This window comes from Asterias rubens, chromosome 2 (assembly GCF_902459465.1).
Source record: "Asterias rubens chromosome 2, eAstRub1.3, whole genome shotgun sequence".
NCBI lineage: Eukaryota > Metazoa > Echinodermata > Asteroidea > Forcipulatida > Asteriidae > Asterias > Asterias rubens.
Window position 1 is genome coordinate 10,419,286 of NC_047063.1, and position 19,774 is coordinate 10,439,059.

General features: G+C 40.5%; 1 protein-coding gene across 1 annotated transcript; it reads right to left on the minus strand.

The window, feature by feature from the left end:
- Nucleotides 1-3,145: 3,145 nt before the first annotated feature.
- Nucleotides 3,146-19,444, minus strand: LOC117307004 (ATP-binding cassette sub-family D member 2-like). Its single transcript, XM_033791622.1, has 11 exons — nucleotides 19,382-19,444; nucleotides 15,502-16,689; nucleotides 13,815-13,998; nucleotides 13,210-13,331; nucleotides 11,701-11,857; nucleotides 11,391-11,488; nucleotides 10,674-10,819; nucleotides 9,794-9,939; nucleotides 8,899-8,983; nucleotides 6,744-6,869; nucleotides 3,146-4,199 (listed from the first exon to the last, which is right to left on the minus strand). Exons 2-11 carry the CDS (start codon nucleotides 16,468-16,470, stop codon nucleotides 3,929-3,931), a joined length of 2,304 nt encoding a protein of 767 aa, XP_033647513.1. The 5' UTR covers nucleotides 16,471-16,689; nucleotides 19,382-19,444; the 3' UTR covers nucleotides 3,146-3,928.
- Between the last annotated feature and the right edge of the window lie 330 nt (nucleotides 19,445-19,774).

Sequence of the window (19,774 nt, forward strand, 5' to 3'; positions counted from 1 at the left end):
ATGTATAGTACATGACGTCCTATGTACACACAGTACACCCACACACAAACAACACACGAGTTTTATAATGACTTGCATTGGCCAATCAGAGCAGGATGAAGTCACCGAAGAAGGTGTGATATTATGAGTGAAGGCTGTGATTGGTCAAAAGTATGAACTAAGGGTGGAGCAGCAGTCGTACGGTGATTTTATTGCGGGCGGCGCTAGCCCTTTACATGGCCCAATTTCATAAAGTCTGTAAGCACAGAAACTTGATTAGCACAGAAAAATTATCAGCTAAAATTACATTTAGTTTGCATTGATGCAACTGGTGCCCCACTCATTTTTTGCTTAGCAAAAAAAATTGCTAAACAGCTTTATGAAATTGGAGCGACCCGGGGCAAATTTCATAAAGCCAGTAAGCACAAAAACTTACTATAAGCAAATAAAAGTAATGATTAACAGAAACAGGTTACCAGCCGAAATTACATTTTTTGCTTAGCAAAGAAATTTGCTAGGCAGTATTTTCTGCTTAAAAGCTTTATGAAATTGGGCCAAGGACTCTTCCCCTGTGCTGTATTGTAGTTAAAAGGCAGTCAGGGCTAGGGGCGAGATATAAAATTTGCAAACTTTGTGTGAATATCAATGCCTTGAAAATGTGTGCTCACTGCCAATGCCATTAATATTATTTCTTGTTGTGTGGGTATGATTTGGCAAGATACTTACCGAAAGGTCAAATTCAGGCGAATTTCAATTGCAAACAGAACCTAAAATCAAAACAATTTTTTTTTTTTTACAATAATACAATTCATGGAATTAATAATATAGAACCTTCTTTGAATATGAGCCCTGACTCCAACATGTGCACACTTTTGGTGATGTCATCAGCTATATACATAATTGCCATTTAACGTGACCCCGTTGAAGAGATACACTGATCATAGTGGGAGATTCGAAGGGCAGACTTTACCCCGTCATGTGACCTTTACCTCTGATCCCAATCACCTCGGTTTGGAATGACGGTAGGCCTACCCTTCAAAAGGGAAGAATAATTACATTCCCTTTAAGCACAAATCAAGAACACAAGTTAACAAACACAGTTTTTGCAATTTACTATTTCAAGTGATTTTATTCAATCTACTAAATCTTGTAAGACAAACTTGATATTCAATAAATATTCTTCAAAAATATTATTTTAATCAACAGATGAAACAAATTTTGTTTTCATCTGTTGTTTAAAAAACAAGCACACACTGACTATCATACTTTTGTTACTCTCTTAGTTTCATAATTTAAATATTTTTTTAATGAAAACTGAACTGGATTTGGGTGGCATGGTTGGCTTGTGCGTAAGTGCTTGCCTCTAACCAAGGTGACCCCGGTTCGATTTCTGGCCAGGGTCATATTTGAGTTGAGTTGTGCATTGTTTCTCTGCTGTGCCACGAGGGTTTTCCAGACTATCTGGTTTTCCTCCCTCTGTAAAATCAAACACTTGGTTGATGTGGCTGGCAGCCAATGGTGCCTTGCATGCCTGCTTCTCGAATACGTTGGAGCCGCGTCCTTAGCAATTCAGCTCTTAGCTGCAAGTAAGGATGATTAGCCCCCCAAATAATTATTATAATTATTATTATCAGCGTGCTCTCAACTTTTGTAGCAATCCTAATTGTGAATCACAATACCAAGCACTATATGCAATAATTGACACCTCATCTTAAGAGGAATCACAGCGTACATGAATACTTTCTCAATTTCTTTTTATTGATTTCTAATCAACGGGGGCATTTCAGGCGAAATAATATTGCAGGATACTGATTATCATTACCTTATATCAAGTAGGCTTTTGGATAGAAACTACACAAATTTTGTTTGGGGTCGGTCATTACCAACATATGGTCATACTTTCAGTGGATAATCTGTACAAATTTATCCTTGGGCTTGATATACTCTAGGTAAAATAATTAAGCCCCTCAGTTTAGCAGTTGGACTTGATGTGCGACATGGTGATGAAACTAGATGACCTTGGGAAAGTTTTGTTTGGTTTTTTTTATATTGTTTTTCAATAACTTTAATGTTATAACAAACTATTTTTAATGCACATAATCTGGCATGGAATTTTTTTTTAAACTATCTAAACATTAATGCTGTATCTTTCATTTGTCATTCAGACTGGATAATATATAAAATATTTCAGATTTTGCACAGGCACAGTTTTGTTCGTGACATATCAATCACAGAACACTGTTTAATAATGACAAGCAAAACTGCACTCTTAGGTGTAAAAATAAAAATGGAATACTGTCGAACATAAAACTTGTACATCACTCCTCCATAACAATAAATCTGTGCAGTTATTTTTTTATAAACATGTATTGCAGTAGTAATATTTTAGGTGCTACTAGTCTGACTAGTGACCATTAGTATACACATAATGAATGTTTATGAGTGCAATGGTGCGAATATGTTCATGAGTTGAAAGATGGAATGTTCTATTCAACGAGGCGGAGCCGAGTTGAATGGACATTCCAGCTTTCAACGAATGAACATATTCGCACCATTGCACGAATGAAAAACATTCATTATTTGTTTTATATAACATCCAAGTAGAACTTTGTCATTTTGATTGAAAGAAACAACTTCCAAAACAAACAATTTCAACTGTAGAAGCCGAATGCTAGTAATTTTACTATGCTTTCTTGCAGTAACACCTGCTGCGTTACCAAAGACACGCGCACGCAGTGATGTTTTTACTCAGCTTTTTCGTTCCATCCGAAAAGTACCATTGCACGCTGGCAGCGTGCCAGCGTGCAATGGTACTTTTCGGATGGAACGAAAAAGCACGGCGAGTGACTCAGCGTGCAATGGTACTTTTATTTGCTATCACGTGACGGACAATCCTCCAATCAAATGGCAAGGATCTGCTTGGGTGTTATATAATGGGAGATATATGGACGCTCCATGTATGTAATACAACGGGTCTAAATTACACATTACTAGTTTATAAGCACCGACACATCTGCTTTCATGACCGAATTGAAAGTCCCAATCTCTCAACTATTCTTGCACTGCACTACTTATTTGATTACCACTGACCCAACCTCGTTCCCAGGGGTGATCGATCTCACCGCGCCATTTTTTTCCCAGCATGCCTTGCTCGATCATAACCCCTGGAAGTGTAACTCCAAAATATCCAAATATGAGGGGTACTACGATTAGTCCTGTGGTTGATCCGTTCTGTGTTGGGCTCTAGTCGCGCACACTCTGGATGCGCTGTGTGTAATAAAAGTCATAAACTTGCCTTGGCGTTCAGTGTTACGTGACTAAAAAAGTGAAAACGTACATCTTTATTACGTACGCGTTTCGGCGCTTAGAGCTTTTTGGAGACGCACAGCGTTTCAAATTTTGCGTGTATATGATAGCCAATCTAAGACAAGGATCGGAGTTTCCCTCCCAGGGGTTAGAGACGTACACAGAGCTAGCCTGATACGGCGCACTGCCCATGGTAGCGAGGTTGCCACTGACCAATCTAGAATGTCTGGTTCCAAACATCCTTTTACATCCAGAACTATGGTCCATGTACATAAAGGCTTAGAGTCAATTGACCCATTGCACTTTTCTTTCTTTTGTCCAGGGCAACAATTTTTGGCTCTGCATACCACAGAATTCTGCGCTACGATCACAATTCTTCGCTTACTGTGCAGCGCCAAATTGCTGTGTAAGCGAAGAATGCCTAGTAACATGGAGTACGCACATGCACATGCAAAAATTCCCCGTTAACCTGTGAAATACGCTTTACATAAAAGCGAAAATTCCCTGTTTTCCCTGCTTATGTAAGCAGCGATTCTTTGCTTTGCGGTAAACAGAGCCAGAAATTAGGCCCTGGTTTCTCAGGAAACAGATTTCCCAGAGAAACTTTGTTATACTTCTGTTTGAACTAGAATACTTTGGTCATCTACTGATCACTCTCTGTGCCAGTTATATCAGGTTCCTCATCCCCGGTTGAAGCGTCCGACTGCTCCAACATCTTTTGGGTCCGATGAACAGAATCCTCCCCGAGAATTTCGCAGAGTTCATCAAGTCTCTCCTGCATGCCAGGCACTCCAGCAAGCTGGGTCTCAAGACGCTGTTTCTCCTCGTTAAGAGACAACCGCTTGGTGATGTTGAGCTCATCAAGACGCCAACCTCCTTCCCCGTCAAATTGTAACAGGTGAGTGTGAAACTTCCTACAGGAACCAAGAATTTACTCATATAAAGTAAATTTAAGCCTGATTAAATGGAGCTCCAAAAGGGGGAGGTTTTAGCATATTTTAAGAGGCTGTATCTCGGAAACGATATGGAGTTTGGATTTTATTTTTGGTGTGTGTTCATTTAAGCCATAGTGGAACAGTTAGACAAAGTTTCATGTAAATCTGAGCTGATTTGACAACTGGTTAATTTCAACCCATAGGTTTGTACAGTAAATATTTGGGGGAAGGGGTGTCTGGCAGGCCTAATGCAGCAGAAAATTTGTCTGGCGGTCTGATATTTTTTACTTAGTATCATGTTATTGACCATTTCCACTTGGTTTCAAGTGGTACCTACAATGTTTGATTCAGCCAATTATTTTGCCTCTTTGTAGGGGGTCCGTGCGCTTCACGCAGTGGGGGGTCCTTAGCAGACATCCATATCTGACTATGTCAGGTTATCCACTAAATGTTCCTGTACTCAAATATTGGTACCTCGTTCCTTTAACCCTTTCAATACCATTGTCGAGTTTACTCGACCTCGCAGTGCAAGCGCTTCCTTACCAAAGTCGAGAAAACTCGACCGTGCATTGTGTAGTTGCTCCGTCCCAATGTCGAGAAAACTCGACAGAAAAAAGCCTTGCCTTTGAGAGATTGTATTTATTTTGTTTAGACGGGTAGCTTGTTTTCCAAGCATTGCAATGGTATGTATTGTATAGGGGGTCGCCATAATGATTTTCCGAGAAAAGTTTACTTCAAGATTTCACGCTTCTTTTTTTTTCGACAAAAATCACCGTCATGGCTGCTCATTGCACGGAGGTTTTGGCTTATATGTTTGCCTATAGTGACTCTACAAAAAGACTTGGGAAGTTCTGACGAAGAATCTAGTGAACATTTGACAGCAAATTGTGGTATTTCGTCACCAGACATGCAGTCAGATGATGATAAAACCAGACTATATATCCAACGGTAGCTAGCTGGACCGAGCACGTCACCCGTTCAACGCCGTGGGCTTGGGCGTGCATGGCGGGCGGGCCTCGACCCACTCGTGCTGGTCGATGGTCGCAGTGACCGTGGTGGTTAAACACTTTCAAAACAGATAAGATTTTTCAGCAAAATAGGCACTTATGTTTAGCACAAATGGAAATAGAAGCTTATAATAAAACAGGTTATATTTTCTGAGAAGTTTTTACAAATCTTTCTTGAGGAAAAATAGGTTGAAAATCTTGTTGTTTTTCTTGAGACAGAAATCCCGTATAAAAAAAGAAGAAATTATTTTTAGCCAGAAATCTTGCAAACAAAATTAAGATAATATATACAAATGTGACATCGTAGGAAAGGTCATTTCATATGCTACAAATTGCATGCACAATATTTTTTCAAAATAATAATGTCTTCCCGCAGAAAATCAAGACTGAAACCAGTACACACTGCAAATTGCTTTATATCTTTTTTAGTGTAAAAAAATACAGTACACAGCATTGTGACCTTTGTCAACAATGCGGTACTCGGTTGGGCGCTTGCAATAAACAATGTGGTATTGAAAGGGTTAACCAAAGTGCTCTGGGCTGCCGCTCTATATTGATTGAAGTGCAAGCTTCAGACATGATGCCAAGTTTCCAGACTGTTCCTGTTATGGGGTCAGTAATAACTTGAAAGGCTTTTTTACTGTGTTCTTTCTCTGTGACATTTGATACTCCTACCATTAGCTGTGTCTCCGATCAATGCACATTGGACAATATTATGATTTATTTAAGAAAAAATCTGGTACAATGTATTTTGCTCAGAGCTCTGGGAAAAAGTTCTCTGTGCCATTTGATACTCCTACCATTAGCTGTGTCTGGGATCAATGCACATTGCACAATATTATGATTTATTAAAGAACAAATCTGGTACAATGTATTTTGCTCAGAGTTCTGGACAAAAGTTTTAAGTCCTGTGCAGGCTTACCACGCAGCACCGCCCACAGCGGTTATAACACTACTGATCACTATACTAGCCAAAACAACCCCATGGAGAGAAGACAAAGAAGAAAGTTTCAGTTTTAGATTGGGTAGGAAAAACCCTGGGAATTATTCCAGGGAAAACCAAGTCAATCTGGTAGGAACTGAAACCCCAGTCTGCATAGTGTCCCAGTGGGATTCAAACCGGGGCTCAAGAATTGGCAAGGAAATGTACCACCATCTGCGATGTAGTTGATCTCCTGATGAGCAGAACTCTTCCATTGCAAATTTCAACTGACTAGAGCATTACAACGTCTTAAAACTGTGGCATTAAAATTCCTTGTGTGTAATTGTTGTGTAATGCACGTTAAAGAACCCAGTACCGTTATTATAAAAGAAAGGGTTTGACGCAGGGTTTCTGGCAGTCAACAGCAGTGGCGGCCGAGTACACGACAGCACGCTGTATGCGGTGCTACATGAATCTGTCTCTCGATTCATAAAAATTTCTTAACAAGTGTCTCTCTTTGTTCAAGCACCTTGGGCACCTAATTGGTGGATACATGCGCTATATAAGACTACATTATTATTTTATGAGACTTACCATAGTGATGGCCGATGGGTGATGGTCAGCATAATGATTCCTGCATCTTTAGCTCGCTGGAAGATCTTGCCTTCAACATCAATACTCACTGCACTTGTGCACTCATCCAAAAGAGCAAATTTAGGCCTTGGGGTACAAACAGTAACAACATTATTGCATATAACCCTCTTACCAAATTGTTTGACTACTCAAAGAAGCACATTTTCTAACACAACGACACTCATATATTTGTCAACCCTTACAAAATCTACTATTACCCAGAAGATTTCATTTTAATTCAAAATAATTAACAAGATATTCTGAAACCGGTCTTGCAACATCATGCCCACACAACATGTATGATGTCAGCACGACACACTTTCAAGGCATTGATAATTCACACAAACTTTTAAATTTTTCTTTGTTTAACCCCTAATTGTCGACAAAATTTACCCAGACAGTTTGGGGAATTTCAACCTCATTTTATTTTACTGTCATTGGACAAAGTCTACCTTTCTCTTTCAAACCAATGTAAGCTTAACTATGGAGGGTGAACATGGACAAACTACGGCTTTATTAAAAAAAGGCCTTTGTGCTTTAGGCGTGAATGATTCATGGTGTGTGTGATCTTGTTTACTGAAAAGCTATTAAGGGAAGAGGTTGTGAGAGCGCTGTCATCTATGTCGACTATGGTACTGAAGTTTTAAACATGATGGAGCAGGATTTGATTTTCTTTCAAACATTAAAGCAATGTACATGTGAGAACCCAGGGTTCTGACTCAAAGGGTCCAAAAAAGTGTTTGGCATAAGACTTGCACAGTCTCTAAGAAGTCATTTTCCTTCAAACTAAACTAATAAATCCTGTGTATAACATTTCATCGAAGCTTTATTACTTTTATAACTTTTTAGTGAGGCACTTAACCATAATTGCTACTCTTCACCAAGGTGTATAAATGGGAACCTGAGAGGCCTAAGACAGTATTGTAAATGGATTAAAACCTTTCGCTCCAAGTTAAGCAGCTTGGGGTTGTATCCCCAGTAAGTTTATAAAAGTTACAAGAACAGTCGACTGTCGATTATTTTGAGTAACTACCAATAGTGTCCACTGCCTTTAAGACTGCAGTCTTAAAGGCAGTGGACACTATTGGTAATTACTCAAAATAATTATTAGCATAAAACCTTTCTTGGTGACGAGTAATGGGGAGAGGTTGATGGTATAAAACATTGTGAGAAACGGCTCCCTCTGAAGTGCCATAGTTTTCGAGAAAGAAGTAATTTTCCACGAATTTGATTTCGAGACCTCAGATTTAGAACTTGAGGTCTCGAAATCAACCATCTAAACGCACACAACTTCGTGTGACAAGGTTTTTTCTTCTTACAATATTATCTCGCAACTTCGATTACCGATTGAGCTCAAATTTTCACAGGTTAGTTATTTTATGCATATGTTGAGGTCCCCAGTGCTCCCTTTCAATGTTGGTTCTCATTGTACAGTTTGCAACATTGAGCGGGGAAAGGGCGACAGGGAATGTTTATTGTCAAGTTGCCAGTGGGGGGGCCCAAGCATTTTAGCCGCATGGTAGTTCATAGGATATGTGTGCTATATAATACTAATAATAAATAACATTTGTATAGCGCTTTTCACAGGGGTTTCAAAGCGCTTTAGCATTGTCTGAAAAGATGTGTTTTTAACCGAGTCCTGAATGAGCTGATTGAGGATGAGTGACGGATGTGAAGAGGGAGCTTGTTCCAGCAAGTTGGTGCAGCTACTGAGAACCAACCATTATAAGTAATACTATTATTTTAAAAACTGAATACATACTTTAATAGATGTTAAATTTGCATCGGGGATAAAGAATATTAATTTTTGGTTTTTACCCATATACACCGATGTATGTAGCACTGTATACTCAGTACTTTCCCGAGTCCTGTGAAAAAAATCACAGGCATTTTTACTCGGGTGGGATTCAAACCCACGACCTTTGCAATTCCAGAGCAGTGTCATACCAACTTGACCACCGAGATTGCCCGGTAGCTAGAGGCAGTTCGAATCCTATGTTTTAGCAGCGGGTACTGCAAACGATTTAATAGATGATAAATTTGCATCGGGGATAAAGAATATTAATAATACTGTTGATAGAAATAATACTGTTGATTAATCATACTGAATACATACTGTTGATAGAAGAGTCTTGCCATTCCCATTCTCTGTTTTTCACCCCCTGAGAGGACATCCTTCCAATCTCTGGTGGCATCCCAACCTGAACATTAGCAAAGAATTAAAACTCTGTCAGTTTTAAATCATCAAATAAAAACTAATATTTCTGTCAAATTGTAATAGGTGACCATGCCCTCTCCGTGGATTTGTGTCTAGTCGCCTACTAAAAGGTCAATTACAGTAAGTTTGGGGCTACAAGGCAATGGGAAAGGATCAGGAACATGACAAGAGAAAATCACAATGTAGTAGACATTAACACTGAATTTGAATTCGGGCCAAAATACAGGAAATAAAAAGGCCAGATTTTTTAGCAATTGAACAGTGGAGTACAGTGTATTATTGTATAATTGGTTTGCGGTAACACCTCATTTGCCTGTGTTGATTATGTTCTTTTGAGAACTGATATTTCTATTTTTTCTAACAAATGACAAGTTCTAAAAAGAACATAATTTACACAGAAAAGTGGGACATACACATGGTGTTATCGCAAAGCAAATATACAGAGATACAAGTAGTTTTATAGCCAGAGGTTATATGGAAAGAAACAATGATAGCCATAAGTGGTGTTTGAAGCATTGCATGGTGTAAAGAATAGTAGACTTGCGGGTACAACCATGTGTAAAATCTCTTTTGATGGAGTGTTGGCTCTGAAAAGAGCCGGTTTGGTCTTGACATTTCGAACAGTATACTCTGCTCATCTTCAGGAGAAACGAGCAGAGTACACTGTTCGAACCGCTCTTTTCAGAGCCAACACTTCCTCAAAAGAGATTGAACACATGGTTGTACCCGCAAGTCTTCTATTCATATTTAAATTTATAGTTACTCTTAATGATAGCCATACAAGCCAACTTACCTCCTTCTCTACTGACAATCGGATACAGGTTAACAATGTCCAGGATTTTCTCTAACTCCTTGTCTGTTATCCCCTTTCTTAACATGTCTTTGTGCCTGTCAGGGTAGATCACTTGGTCTCTCAGTGTGCCCAGCGACATATATGGTCTGTAAAACAAAACAAAAACTTAGGCTGTGTCCGAATTAGCAGCTACAGTTATGGCTACAGCTATGGCTACGGATAGATTTCCATGTCATCATGCTTAGAAGTATAGGTCGTCCTTAGCAACACACTTAGCACAGTCGTAGCCATACTGCTAGAATAGACCTTATAGACCTTATCGCAAAAACTCTGTACGCGCACAACAGACGTGGAATGAGGTGCATGCTGGTCTTGCTAGCTATCAAATTTGATCACTAGCTAGAACAGCTGCATGCACCTCATTCGACAGTTTGCACTTGCGCAATGGTATTTGTGAAAAGGTCTATGCACATGATGTCATATCAGTAGGGCGTCCTCACCTAGAGGTAAAAAAGCGGCCGTTCAACAGCCAAACTTGTGCGTTTTTGTTGTTTCGTCGTTGTTTTATCTCTAAAATGGCGGCTGGATGACGTCAATGCAATATTGACAATTTATACCCTTTTCAGGTTCGTTTCCGAAACAAAGTGATAATAATCAACGTTCTAGGTCCAAATGTAGCAAGGTTGTGTCAGGGCGAAAAAGGGTTGGTGTCCTTATGGAGTCATCCTCGTTATTTAGAAGTTTTACACAAGAATTTGTGGGATGGACAAATTTCTGTGTCTTTTTACTAAGCAGGAAACTTGGCTTAGAATCGTTAACTACTTAAAAGTTTAAGAAAATGGGCCCTAGTACTTGTGTACAAACATGGAACAGTACAAACCTTTGTGGAATGAAGAGCATTTCTTTGGGGTTGGGCTTCACAAGTTGGCCGTTGTATGCTGGCCAGAGCCCACACAGGATCCTGAACAGGGAGCTTTTACCACAGCCATTTGGACCTGTTATTAGGAGGTGCATTCCCTCGGTCACCTGCAAACACATATACGGATTTAAAACTTGTACTGTGATTAATACTTTATTATTGATTAAACTAAAAGGATGGCATAAATTGTTTGATGAACAAATATATTTCAGTTCTCTTGTTTTCGAGAAACGTATCATGGAATGACCACTCAAAATGTCCGCTCAAAATATGACATTTTGGAGAAGGCTGCATCTAAGAGCAAGTTCGAGTGTGCACTCAGTCAATTACTGACCAGCAACGTACAAGAGCAGTGACGCATTCACTCGAGAGACTCGTTTGGAAGTCTAGTCAACCATTGGTACCACGGTATGGTAATCAACACTCCATTGCCTTCTGCGATCTCGCTATAGTGTCACTGGTTCCCCTCTACTCTTTATACATGTTACATGTAGCATGGAATAGGCTATTGGGACCAGTGAAGAAACCATGGTCATGAGGCTAGTTCCAAATGGTGGACCACAATAGTCAATCAATGGTCGACCAGACTGGGTTGGATCAAAATAGCCAACCTTGAGTTAACCATGGTGCACACTCGAACTTGCTCAAAGTTTGGAGTCAAAGTCTGATAAAGCTCACCTTTAGTGACAGAGAGCTGACCACTACATCCCTGTTGGGGGTAATGATTGGCAAGTCTTTTGCAATAATCAGAGCCGAGTCTGTTTCTGTCACATCACCTGTGGAAAAATTACAAATATCCTTGCAAGTTTTGAATTAATCATTTCTAAATGTAACCCATATCTGCCTAACACAGGCATGATTGTTGGTTCTTGGAAAAAGGTAGGGTAATATTTTCAAGCACAAGGGCTGACCTTGTTGTTCAAAAGGTGCAGGGTATGATAGAATTTTTAGGCTATTTAAGTGTGACGCAGATGATAAGACCACCTACCTGCAACCTCCAGTGGACCCTCAAGATGTGCCACACTCTTGGTGCCCTTACTTTCCCCTTTCACCACCCTGGCCCTTACATAGTGACCATTGCTGACATCTTCAAAGACGGTAAGTAACTCAGAAACACGAGATGTGTAACCGGCAAGTGCAGTTATCTGTTGGCAAAGTCAAAGGGTTTTAGGTACAATCAACTTAATGTGTTTTATTTTATGCAAGGTCAACCTAAACAAGGCTAGAACAGCCAATCTTGATAAATGGTATCAAGAAAAAATTAACATGATGAAAAAACTCAGGGGAGCCGAAGGTAGGAATATATATTCCTCTTAAAACAGTTTAGCTTGTAGGCTAGGATGGAAGGAAACATGTACCAGGTAAGAGACTTAGTATAATGGAATAAAGCTTGTAGAAATGGAATGACTCTTTGTCTACATCTCGGCAACATAATGGGACACATTAGGGCAGTATATGTACTTGGTATTGTTTCATTGTCTACGCATAATGATTGGGTGCACAAACTCCGAGAATGATTGATTTACCCAGTAAATTTGTTCTCATCTAGCACAAACAAAAAGTCTCTCATTTGTCATTAACCATTAACAGCACTAACATATTGCAAGTATTATAGAAATATTACTTATTACTACTAATAATAATAATAATAATAATAATAATTTGGGGGGCTAATCATCCTTACTCGCAGCTAAGAGCTGAATTGCGAAGGACGCAGCTACAACGTGTTCGAGAAGCAGGCATGCAAGGGCGCATTCAGCTGCCAGCCACATCAACCCATTATGACCACGGAGCACAGCCAAGATCGAAAGTGTTTGATTTTTTCCTGAGGAAAACCCTCGTGGCACAGCACAACGCACAACTCAACTCACATATGGCCCGACCGGGAATCAAACCGGGGTCACCTTGGTGAGAGGCGAGCGCCTTACGCACAAGCCAACCGTGCCACTGGGGTGTCGTGGCCGAGCGGATAAGAGCACCGGATTCAAGCTCTGGTGATTCTGTTCAGCAGAGTGTGGGTTTGAATCCCGGTCATGACACTTGTGTCCCTCAGCAAGACACTTCACTATAATTGCTTCTCTCCACCCAGGGGTAAATGGGTACCTGTGAGGGCAGAGTTGGTTCTTGTGATTGATTAGCCTCGATTGCGCCACATATTTGGCGGTACAGGCTGTATAGCTGAGATGGTTTAAGGAATGATTTAAGGCCCAGTGACCAGGGGTAATAATGTTGAAGCGCCATGAGCGTCACTGCGTGACGGACCTGAGTGCTATATAAGAAGCCACTATTATTAGTATTATTATTCCATGATATCACTTTTCATCCTGTACGGTTGATTTTGGCCAAGTTCAAGGCTCTGCTAATAACTGCATGTAAGTAAGTGGTTTACAGGGCACCATAAGCGTAGAATTCTGTGGTAAGCAAGTCATTCTGCTTCTTTGGTTGAATGCAACAAAAATGATAAATGATTATCCTAGCCTGGGACGAATCCACACACCTCTTTATAGGAAGACATCACTCTTTCCATGGCATCGGCCAGGCTCAGCAGTAAGCTCTTAGCTGTAATGAAGCTCTGGGTGCGTAGACTCACCGACTGACTCTCTGAAAATGGTTTTCCATCTGTGCAAAGATACAGTAGATACCGATCACTATGAAAGAGTCACATTTTTTATAAGTTCTAAGATTCGCTGACATTTATCTTACTAGAGACGGCAGTGTTTTAGAAACCTGCACACAATCTTAGCTTATGAAAAGTCAAAGTATTTAAATCTGCAACCAATACTTTGGAAAAAAAATAGTTTTCTACAATTGTACAAATACCTATTTCAACCAAAAGTACAAGATTCCTTAAAACCCTGCAGTGAGGGTTGCCGTAGCACATGCTGATGACACACTTTCATTAATGTATTTTCTTTTAAAACTACATCGTAACATTTCAGAATGGTCAGCTCGTATGCCATGATATCCTAAGCTGGACCATTTCACATGTCCTAGAGGGGTGTCAGTCAACAGGGGTTAGTGGTTTAGTTAGAAAGGGGCAGGACAGGACTCTTCCAGCATCCTTTATGTACAAACTTTCAATTGTCAGAAGTGGGGACTCACCTGGACCAACCGTAAGATTCTTAGCAGTGATAATGGGAATAGCGACCATGGCCAGGCCATTTGCACTCCAGGTATATTTGAGTAAGAACTGCTCCAGCATCACGTACCAGAGACGCTGGCGGTATATCATACTCATCTGCTCCCTGAGGGAATCGTAACTGTGCTTCAACTGCTCATGCTCTACCTGTGTACATTAAAGGGTGTGCATATCATTGGTAATGAGTAAAAATATTCACAGATTTGCACAGAATGTGCACTGTAACATGGTTTAAAGATGGTCATGGTGGGGAACTCCATTTCAAATATTTGTTCGTGAAATGCATTATTTTTTATGAAAAATGAGTTAAACAATTGGTTTTGCAAGTCCAAAACTCAAAAACAAGTTTTTTTCAATTTGTCTTGTGACTCCAGGGACTGGTTTAACTTACCCTTTTACAGGTTTGTTACTTCATATGTTGGGTCACATCAAGGGTAGATACTGGTCTTTGACAATTACCAATGTGACACAAAGGTTTCAGGAAGCCCAAATTCATTTTATTTTTCAAGAATGGATCTCAAAACCACCCTGTAAAGCTATATTTAAGCCATTCTGAGATATGATGGACACTATTTTATGACACCATCTGGCTTGGGTAAATTTGTCTGTTAGGCATTCCATGGAGGTATTTCTACTCCATCCAAACAGTGTACTCATGCACTGTACATGTAGCGTCCACCATTATTTCGAAAAGGCTAATTGGTCTTGTTGCATATTGCAGAAAAAACATAGTACAATGGCTACCAGTTTATGTACCTTTTGATTTGAACCCCCTTTCTATATCTTCATTGCAGAGATGAAGAATTTACTGTCTGCCATTTGCATTTTGGAAAGGGCACTTCCAAGTGTATGGGGCATATTTGAAGGGGCACCAATGTAGCCTTGCTCAAGGCAGTCGCATTATTCGCTCCGAAAAGACGCCGCTGTAAACCCACCCGTATACCCTGTGCATGGTGCGTGCGATCACACCGCATGGCCCACCCGTATACACACTGTCACATCGTACGACTACTGTGCACACAAGTCATCCGCACTCGTACCACTAACCGCATGCGGAGGCCGTCAGGCCGACAGCCTCGTCGGGTCTGTAACTTCCAGGTTTAATGTGTTGTATTGAAAAATTTACACTAGTGGAAAAAATTGGGGGGGCTCTCGAATATGCTAGTATGCAGCCCATGAATATGTTTATCTTTCGTCAGACCTATCAGACAACACAGGATGTGAGGCAAATGAATTATTCATTTTGACGTCCAATCACGCACGCCTATCATGCTCGCTGAGCGTCCGTGGTGGTGGTGTGTGATGTAGACATGTCTCGTCTTTCGCGGGCATTATGGTAATGAGCTGACCGTGGGAACTCTTCGCTTATTATAGTAATGAGGTCAGTGGCTTCTACACAGACCCTACAAGGCTGTCGGCCTCACGGCCGACGCATGCGGATAGTGTACGGGGCATTGTGTCGTGCGATGTTATGCACAGTGAATACGGGTGGGTTTTTATACAGCTCCGGTCATTTTTCGGAGTGAATAATTCGACTGCCTTGAGCAAGGCTAGCACCAATGCCAAGACCTGGGGCAACAGAGACCATGGCCTCTGTAGCCTTCATGTAATTCCAGCCCTGTACAAACTTCGTCACTACATGTATCCTACCTCATGTCCCTCATAGAATGCGATCTCCTCTGCATTTGCAATGACTCTCGAGTGCACAAACCGCAAGTTGCCCTTCCGCTCTGCCTCCCCGGACACCAAGCGCCCAAACTTCGGCGACGCAGCCCGTAGGATCTTGGCCGTGGCTATGAAGGTCAGGCTGCCGATTAAGGTGGAGAAACTGGTTCCTGAGTTGTTCTTGGTCGCCAAACCTACCAAGGTGTAGCACATCAAGAGGATGTCAAGTAAGGGCTTGCTGAGCTGAGAGTAGAGATGCGCGACTGATTCACAGAATGTGCTGACGTCCTCCGTCAGATTCTGATCTGGGTTAACAAGACGAGTGTCCATGTTACCAACCCGGTAGTAGGTCTGGTTCTTGAAGTACAGCTTGTAGCAGTGAGTGACGAGTCGAGAACGGAAGGCTAGAGATAGATTACTCTCCAAGAATCGAATTGCACTATTGACGAAAGTCGCAGGGACGGCAACGACCAGCCACTTCAGAATGTAGAAAAGGAACTGGATCATGTTCTTATTGACGATAGCCTTAACCATGTTACCCTCAAGATGGGCAACGTATATGGAGAGAAAAGTTCTACACACTAGGGTCATGGTGTGCAGTACGAGAAGTCCGCATTCTTTGGTAAATACTCCTGGCATGATTATCTTAATGAGTCGTATTAATCTGCGGTTGAATTCAGCATTGAGTGAATGTGACGACTGTTCCTTAGCAATCAAAGTATCCATAATGACAACGCTTCCTTTTTTGGCTTTGGTCCCCCCATGCTTGTCAATGGGTTTGGACATGAGCTCCTCCACAATGCTTCTTAATACTGAGGTTGCATATTGCACATGATCTTTGGCGCCATACGCCAGCACAGCTGTGATAGCGACACCGGCTAGAATCTTTGGATGTTTAAAGTTTGAGGATTTTATGCTTCTAAAGGTTTCTTTGAGGTTCAAGAGGCGAGACATGTTTGAGTCTTGATGGAAAATTTATCTAGTCCCTGTTTGAACAGAAAGCCCTTGGTACGTTGAGAATGAGTTCTACATGCTTGAAACAGCCAAAACAGTTCTCCTGCTCAAAAAAGTGAAATCTGCAATTTATTTCAGATGCTCAATTACATTGCAGTGCGAATATTGATTTCTGTCCACTCCCAAGAAATGCATCTGAAGTCTGTGACAACATTGGACCTTCATAAAAAAGAAAATAGACAAATTGTTTTGTCAATACCGTTCTGAATATAGATATAATCTAACCTCCTTGTTATTATATCCCAACTATAATTGAGACCAGTCCCAACTTTAGTGGTAAAGTTGGGAATCCCCATAGAGCTGTTCCGAACAGGATTAGGATACTGTGATCAAGCATGCATGGATTGCTGTACTGTCACAGAGGCTGCTGCAATGCTGGGTCAATGATGGAAGCAATCATTTCAAACATGAGTCCAATCATGGAGGTGGTCCAATCCACTTCTAGGGGCTAAAAGTAGGGCCTAAATATTTAATTGTAACAGAAAAAAAAAAATAGCAAACTCATAGGCATATATTCTTACAAAAAGTATACAAAACGGATTAGTTACGGGGTTGGTAGAAGTAGGCATATATACGTATTAACAACAGACGGTCGATAACATTTAATACAGGTTGTCATTAATTACAGTAGGATGGGACCGTCATTGTAGTACACGAACAGAAGGGATGGTCTTTCCAAACTGTTGAAGGGATAGGCCAAGTTTATTTGATATTATATTCCAGTACGCGCTAATCCACCAATCAGATGCTCGAACTGGAGGGGGTATAAAAGCATTATACTTCTTCCTCTGTTTTATATACTACTTCCTCTGTTTTTATTGCACAGTGCGTATTGCAAGTGTCAATGCGTCACGCTCCATATACAGACAGTGCAAAAATAACATTCTAAATTTTGTGTGCGTGCATGCTGTTCGCCACAAAATAACGTTCTGCAATTTTAAACTTTGCCCGTTGCACGTGAGACTGGAAGATAAATTTGTTAGAACACGCACGCTCGTGGAATATGAAAAATGATAGCACATCTGCGACCTATATCCAACTCGCCCTTTGGCCTCGTTGGATATGGGACGCAGAAGCGCTATATTTTTTCGTATTCCACTCGCGCTTGTGTGATAACTTATAATATTTTAGCTGATTGTGATAGGGATGATCTCAACTAAAGTTGGGACAGTCATACAGTGGAGACAGTCATAGGCCAAGTTCATTCAATAATATTTTAGCTGGTGGTAGTGGTAGGGATGGTCTCAACCTAGCCCTGGTAGGACGTTGCGTTGAATGCAACGGAGGAGTCCAAGTCTCAATTGGACAGTCATTACTACACTACAGACAGTAGGGACAGTCCCAGTTGCCAACCGCTGGAGAATATAGAACATTTTATTTTTTCCTAGACTAATTTATTATGCCAAGGCCAAATAAAAACAAATACCATCATCCTCCTCTTTTTGGAAAAATCCGGACGATCAACTGGTATTTTTTGTTATTTGGCCTAATCTATCCAGCATGGTAATAATTGGGCAATAAGTATCACTCACATTAACCCATGAATGTAGGTAATAAACATGATAAAATAAGTTAATAAGAAGACAGAACCGTCGAAGAGTAATCTAGCCCACCTTGTTGAGCTGTTAATGGCTCCGCTTTTAACATCGGTCTCATCACTGTCGCCATTACAGCCCACCTTCGATACATGTCTAAAACGCTAAGTTTTCAAAGGTCGCAAAATGCGTGGTAGTTTGATTGCAAATTTCTCCCATTTAAAAAGGTCCTATACTACTCCAACATACCTCATTTTATTCCTTACATATGTGGAATTACTATGACACATAACAGGGCTTACTAAATGATGTCTTTGTCCAGATGTGATGATTTGAAAATTGGTTCAAAAAAACGTGTACAAAAATTACATTTAACGTGACTCGTTTATGGGTGCCGCCATCTTTTAATGATTCTCCGCCTGTTGATCGTGGGCGCCCGGCAAATCTTACAAGTCGTGAATATCCATAAGGTGACGTCATGATCGCTAGGCTTATCAGCGTGCGTGTACAGTAAAAACTTAATATGTATAGGGTGACGTGGCGCTGCGCTGTAGCTGGAAACTACCACCGCGCAACGTCACCTCATACATATTCATATTTACTTTGTACACCACGCAATATTGATAAATCACACGTAGCCATACCGCGTCACATGACGTTACCTCTTGGATATTCATGACTTGCAAGATTTGCCTGGTGCCCTGACTTCTCACGATCAACAAGAGGAGAATCAATAAAAGATGGCGGCACCCTTGAACGAGTCGCGTTAAATGTAATTTTTGTACACGTTTTGACCAATTTTCAAATCATCACATCTGGACAAAGTCATCATTCAGTAAGCCCTGTTATGGGTCATAGTAATTCCAGAAATGTAAGGAATAAAATGAGGTACGTTGGAGTAGTATAGGACTTTTTTAAATGGGAGAAATTTGCAATCAAGCTACCACGCATTTTGCGACATTTGAAAACTTAGCGTTTTAATAGACATGTATCGAAGGTGGGCTGTAATAATGGCGACAGTGATGAGACCGATGTTAAAAGCGGAGCCATTAACAGCTCAACAAGGTGGGCTAAGAGTAATCCTACGACTCTCTATTTATTTTCTATCTACGACGTCTTCAATAACGTACATACATGACTAATCACATGACATAAACCATGCATAAACCATGCATCCGCCGTGTCGTGTGTGAACTGTACTCTCTCTACATATCATGAAAACTGTTCTACTATTCCTACCATATACTCACCCTTTACATAACAAGAATGCATCCAACACCAAAATTTAGTGATGTTTTGTTAAATTCTACACTTACCGATAGTAAAAGAGGTTCAAGGTCTTGATTGTTGTGATTCCTCCCTCTTTGATCTCTATCTCTTAAGTAATCAGCGCCCTCATTGTCTGAAATAAACACGTTTTACACATTGAATAGCTCCCTGACGTCCCAATAATATTTTACTTGAACTAGCACCAGTTTAGAAGAGCACTGTCTTATTTATTCAAGAAACTTTCAACGAATCTGAAGAAAGCCCGAACGATGTCGTCTGCTGTGCTGCTACACCAAAAACAATAAACTTGTGATTAAAAGAAAAACCACAAAATCTTAATCAAAAATGAATTGGGTTGGTGGTGTGAGGTAAGTCACTGTACTGTTTTGGAGCACATATTATTTGATGTATAAACCTAGTTTAAAATGTTAATGCCGATT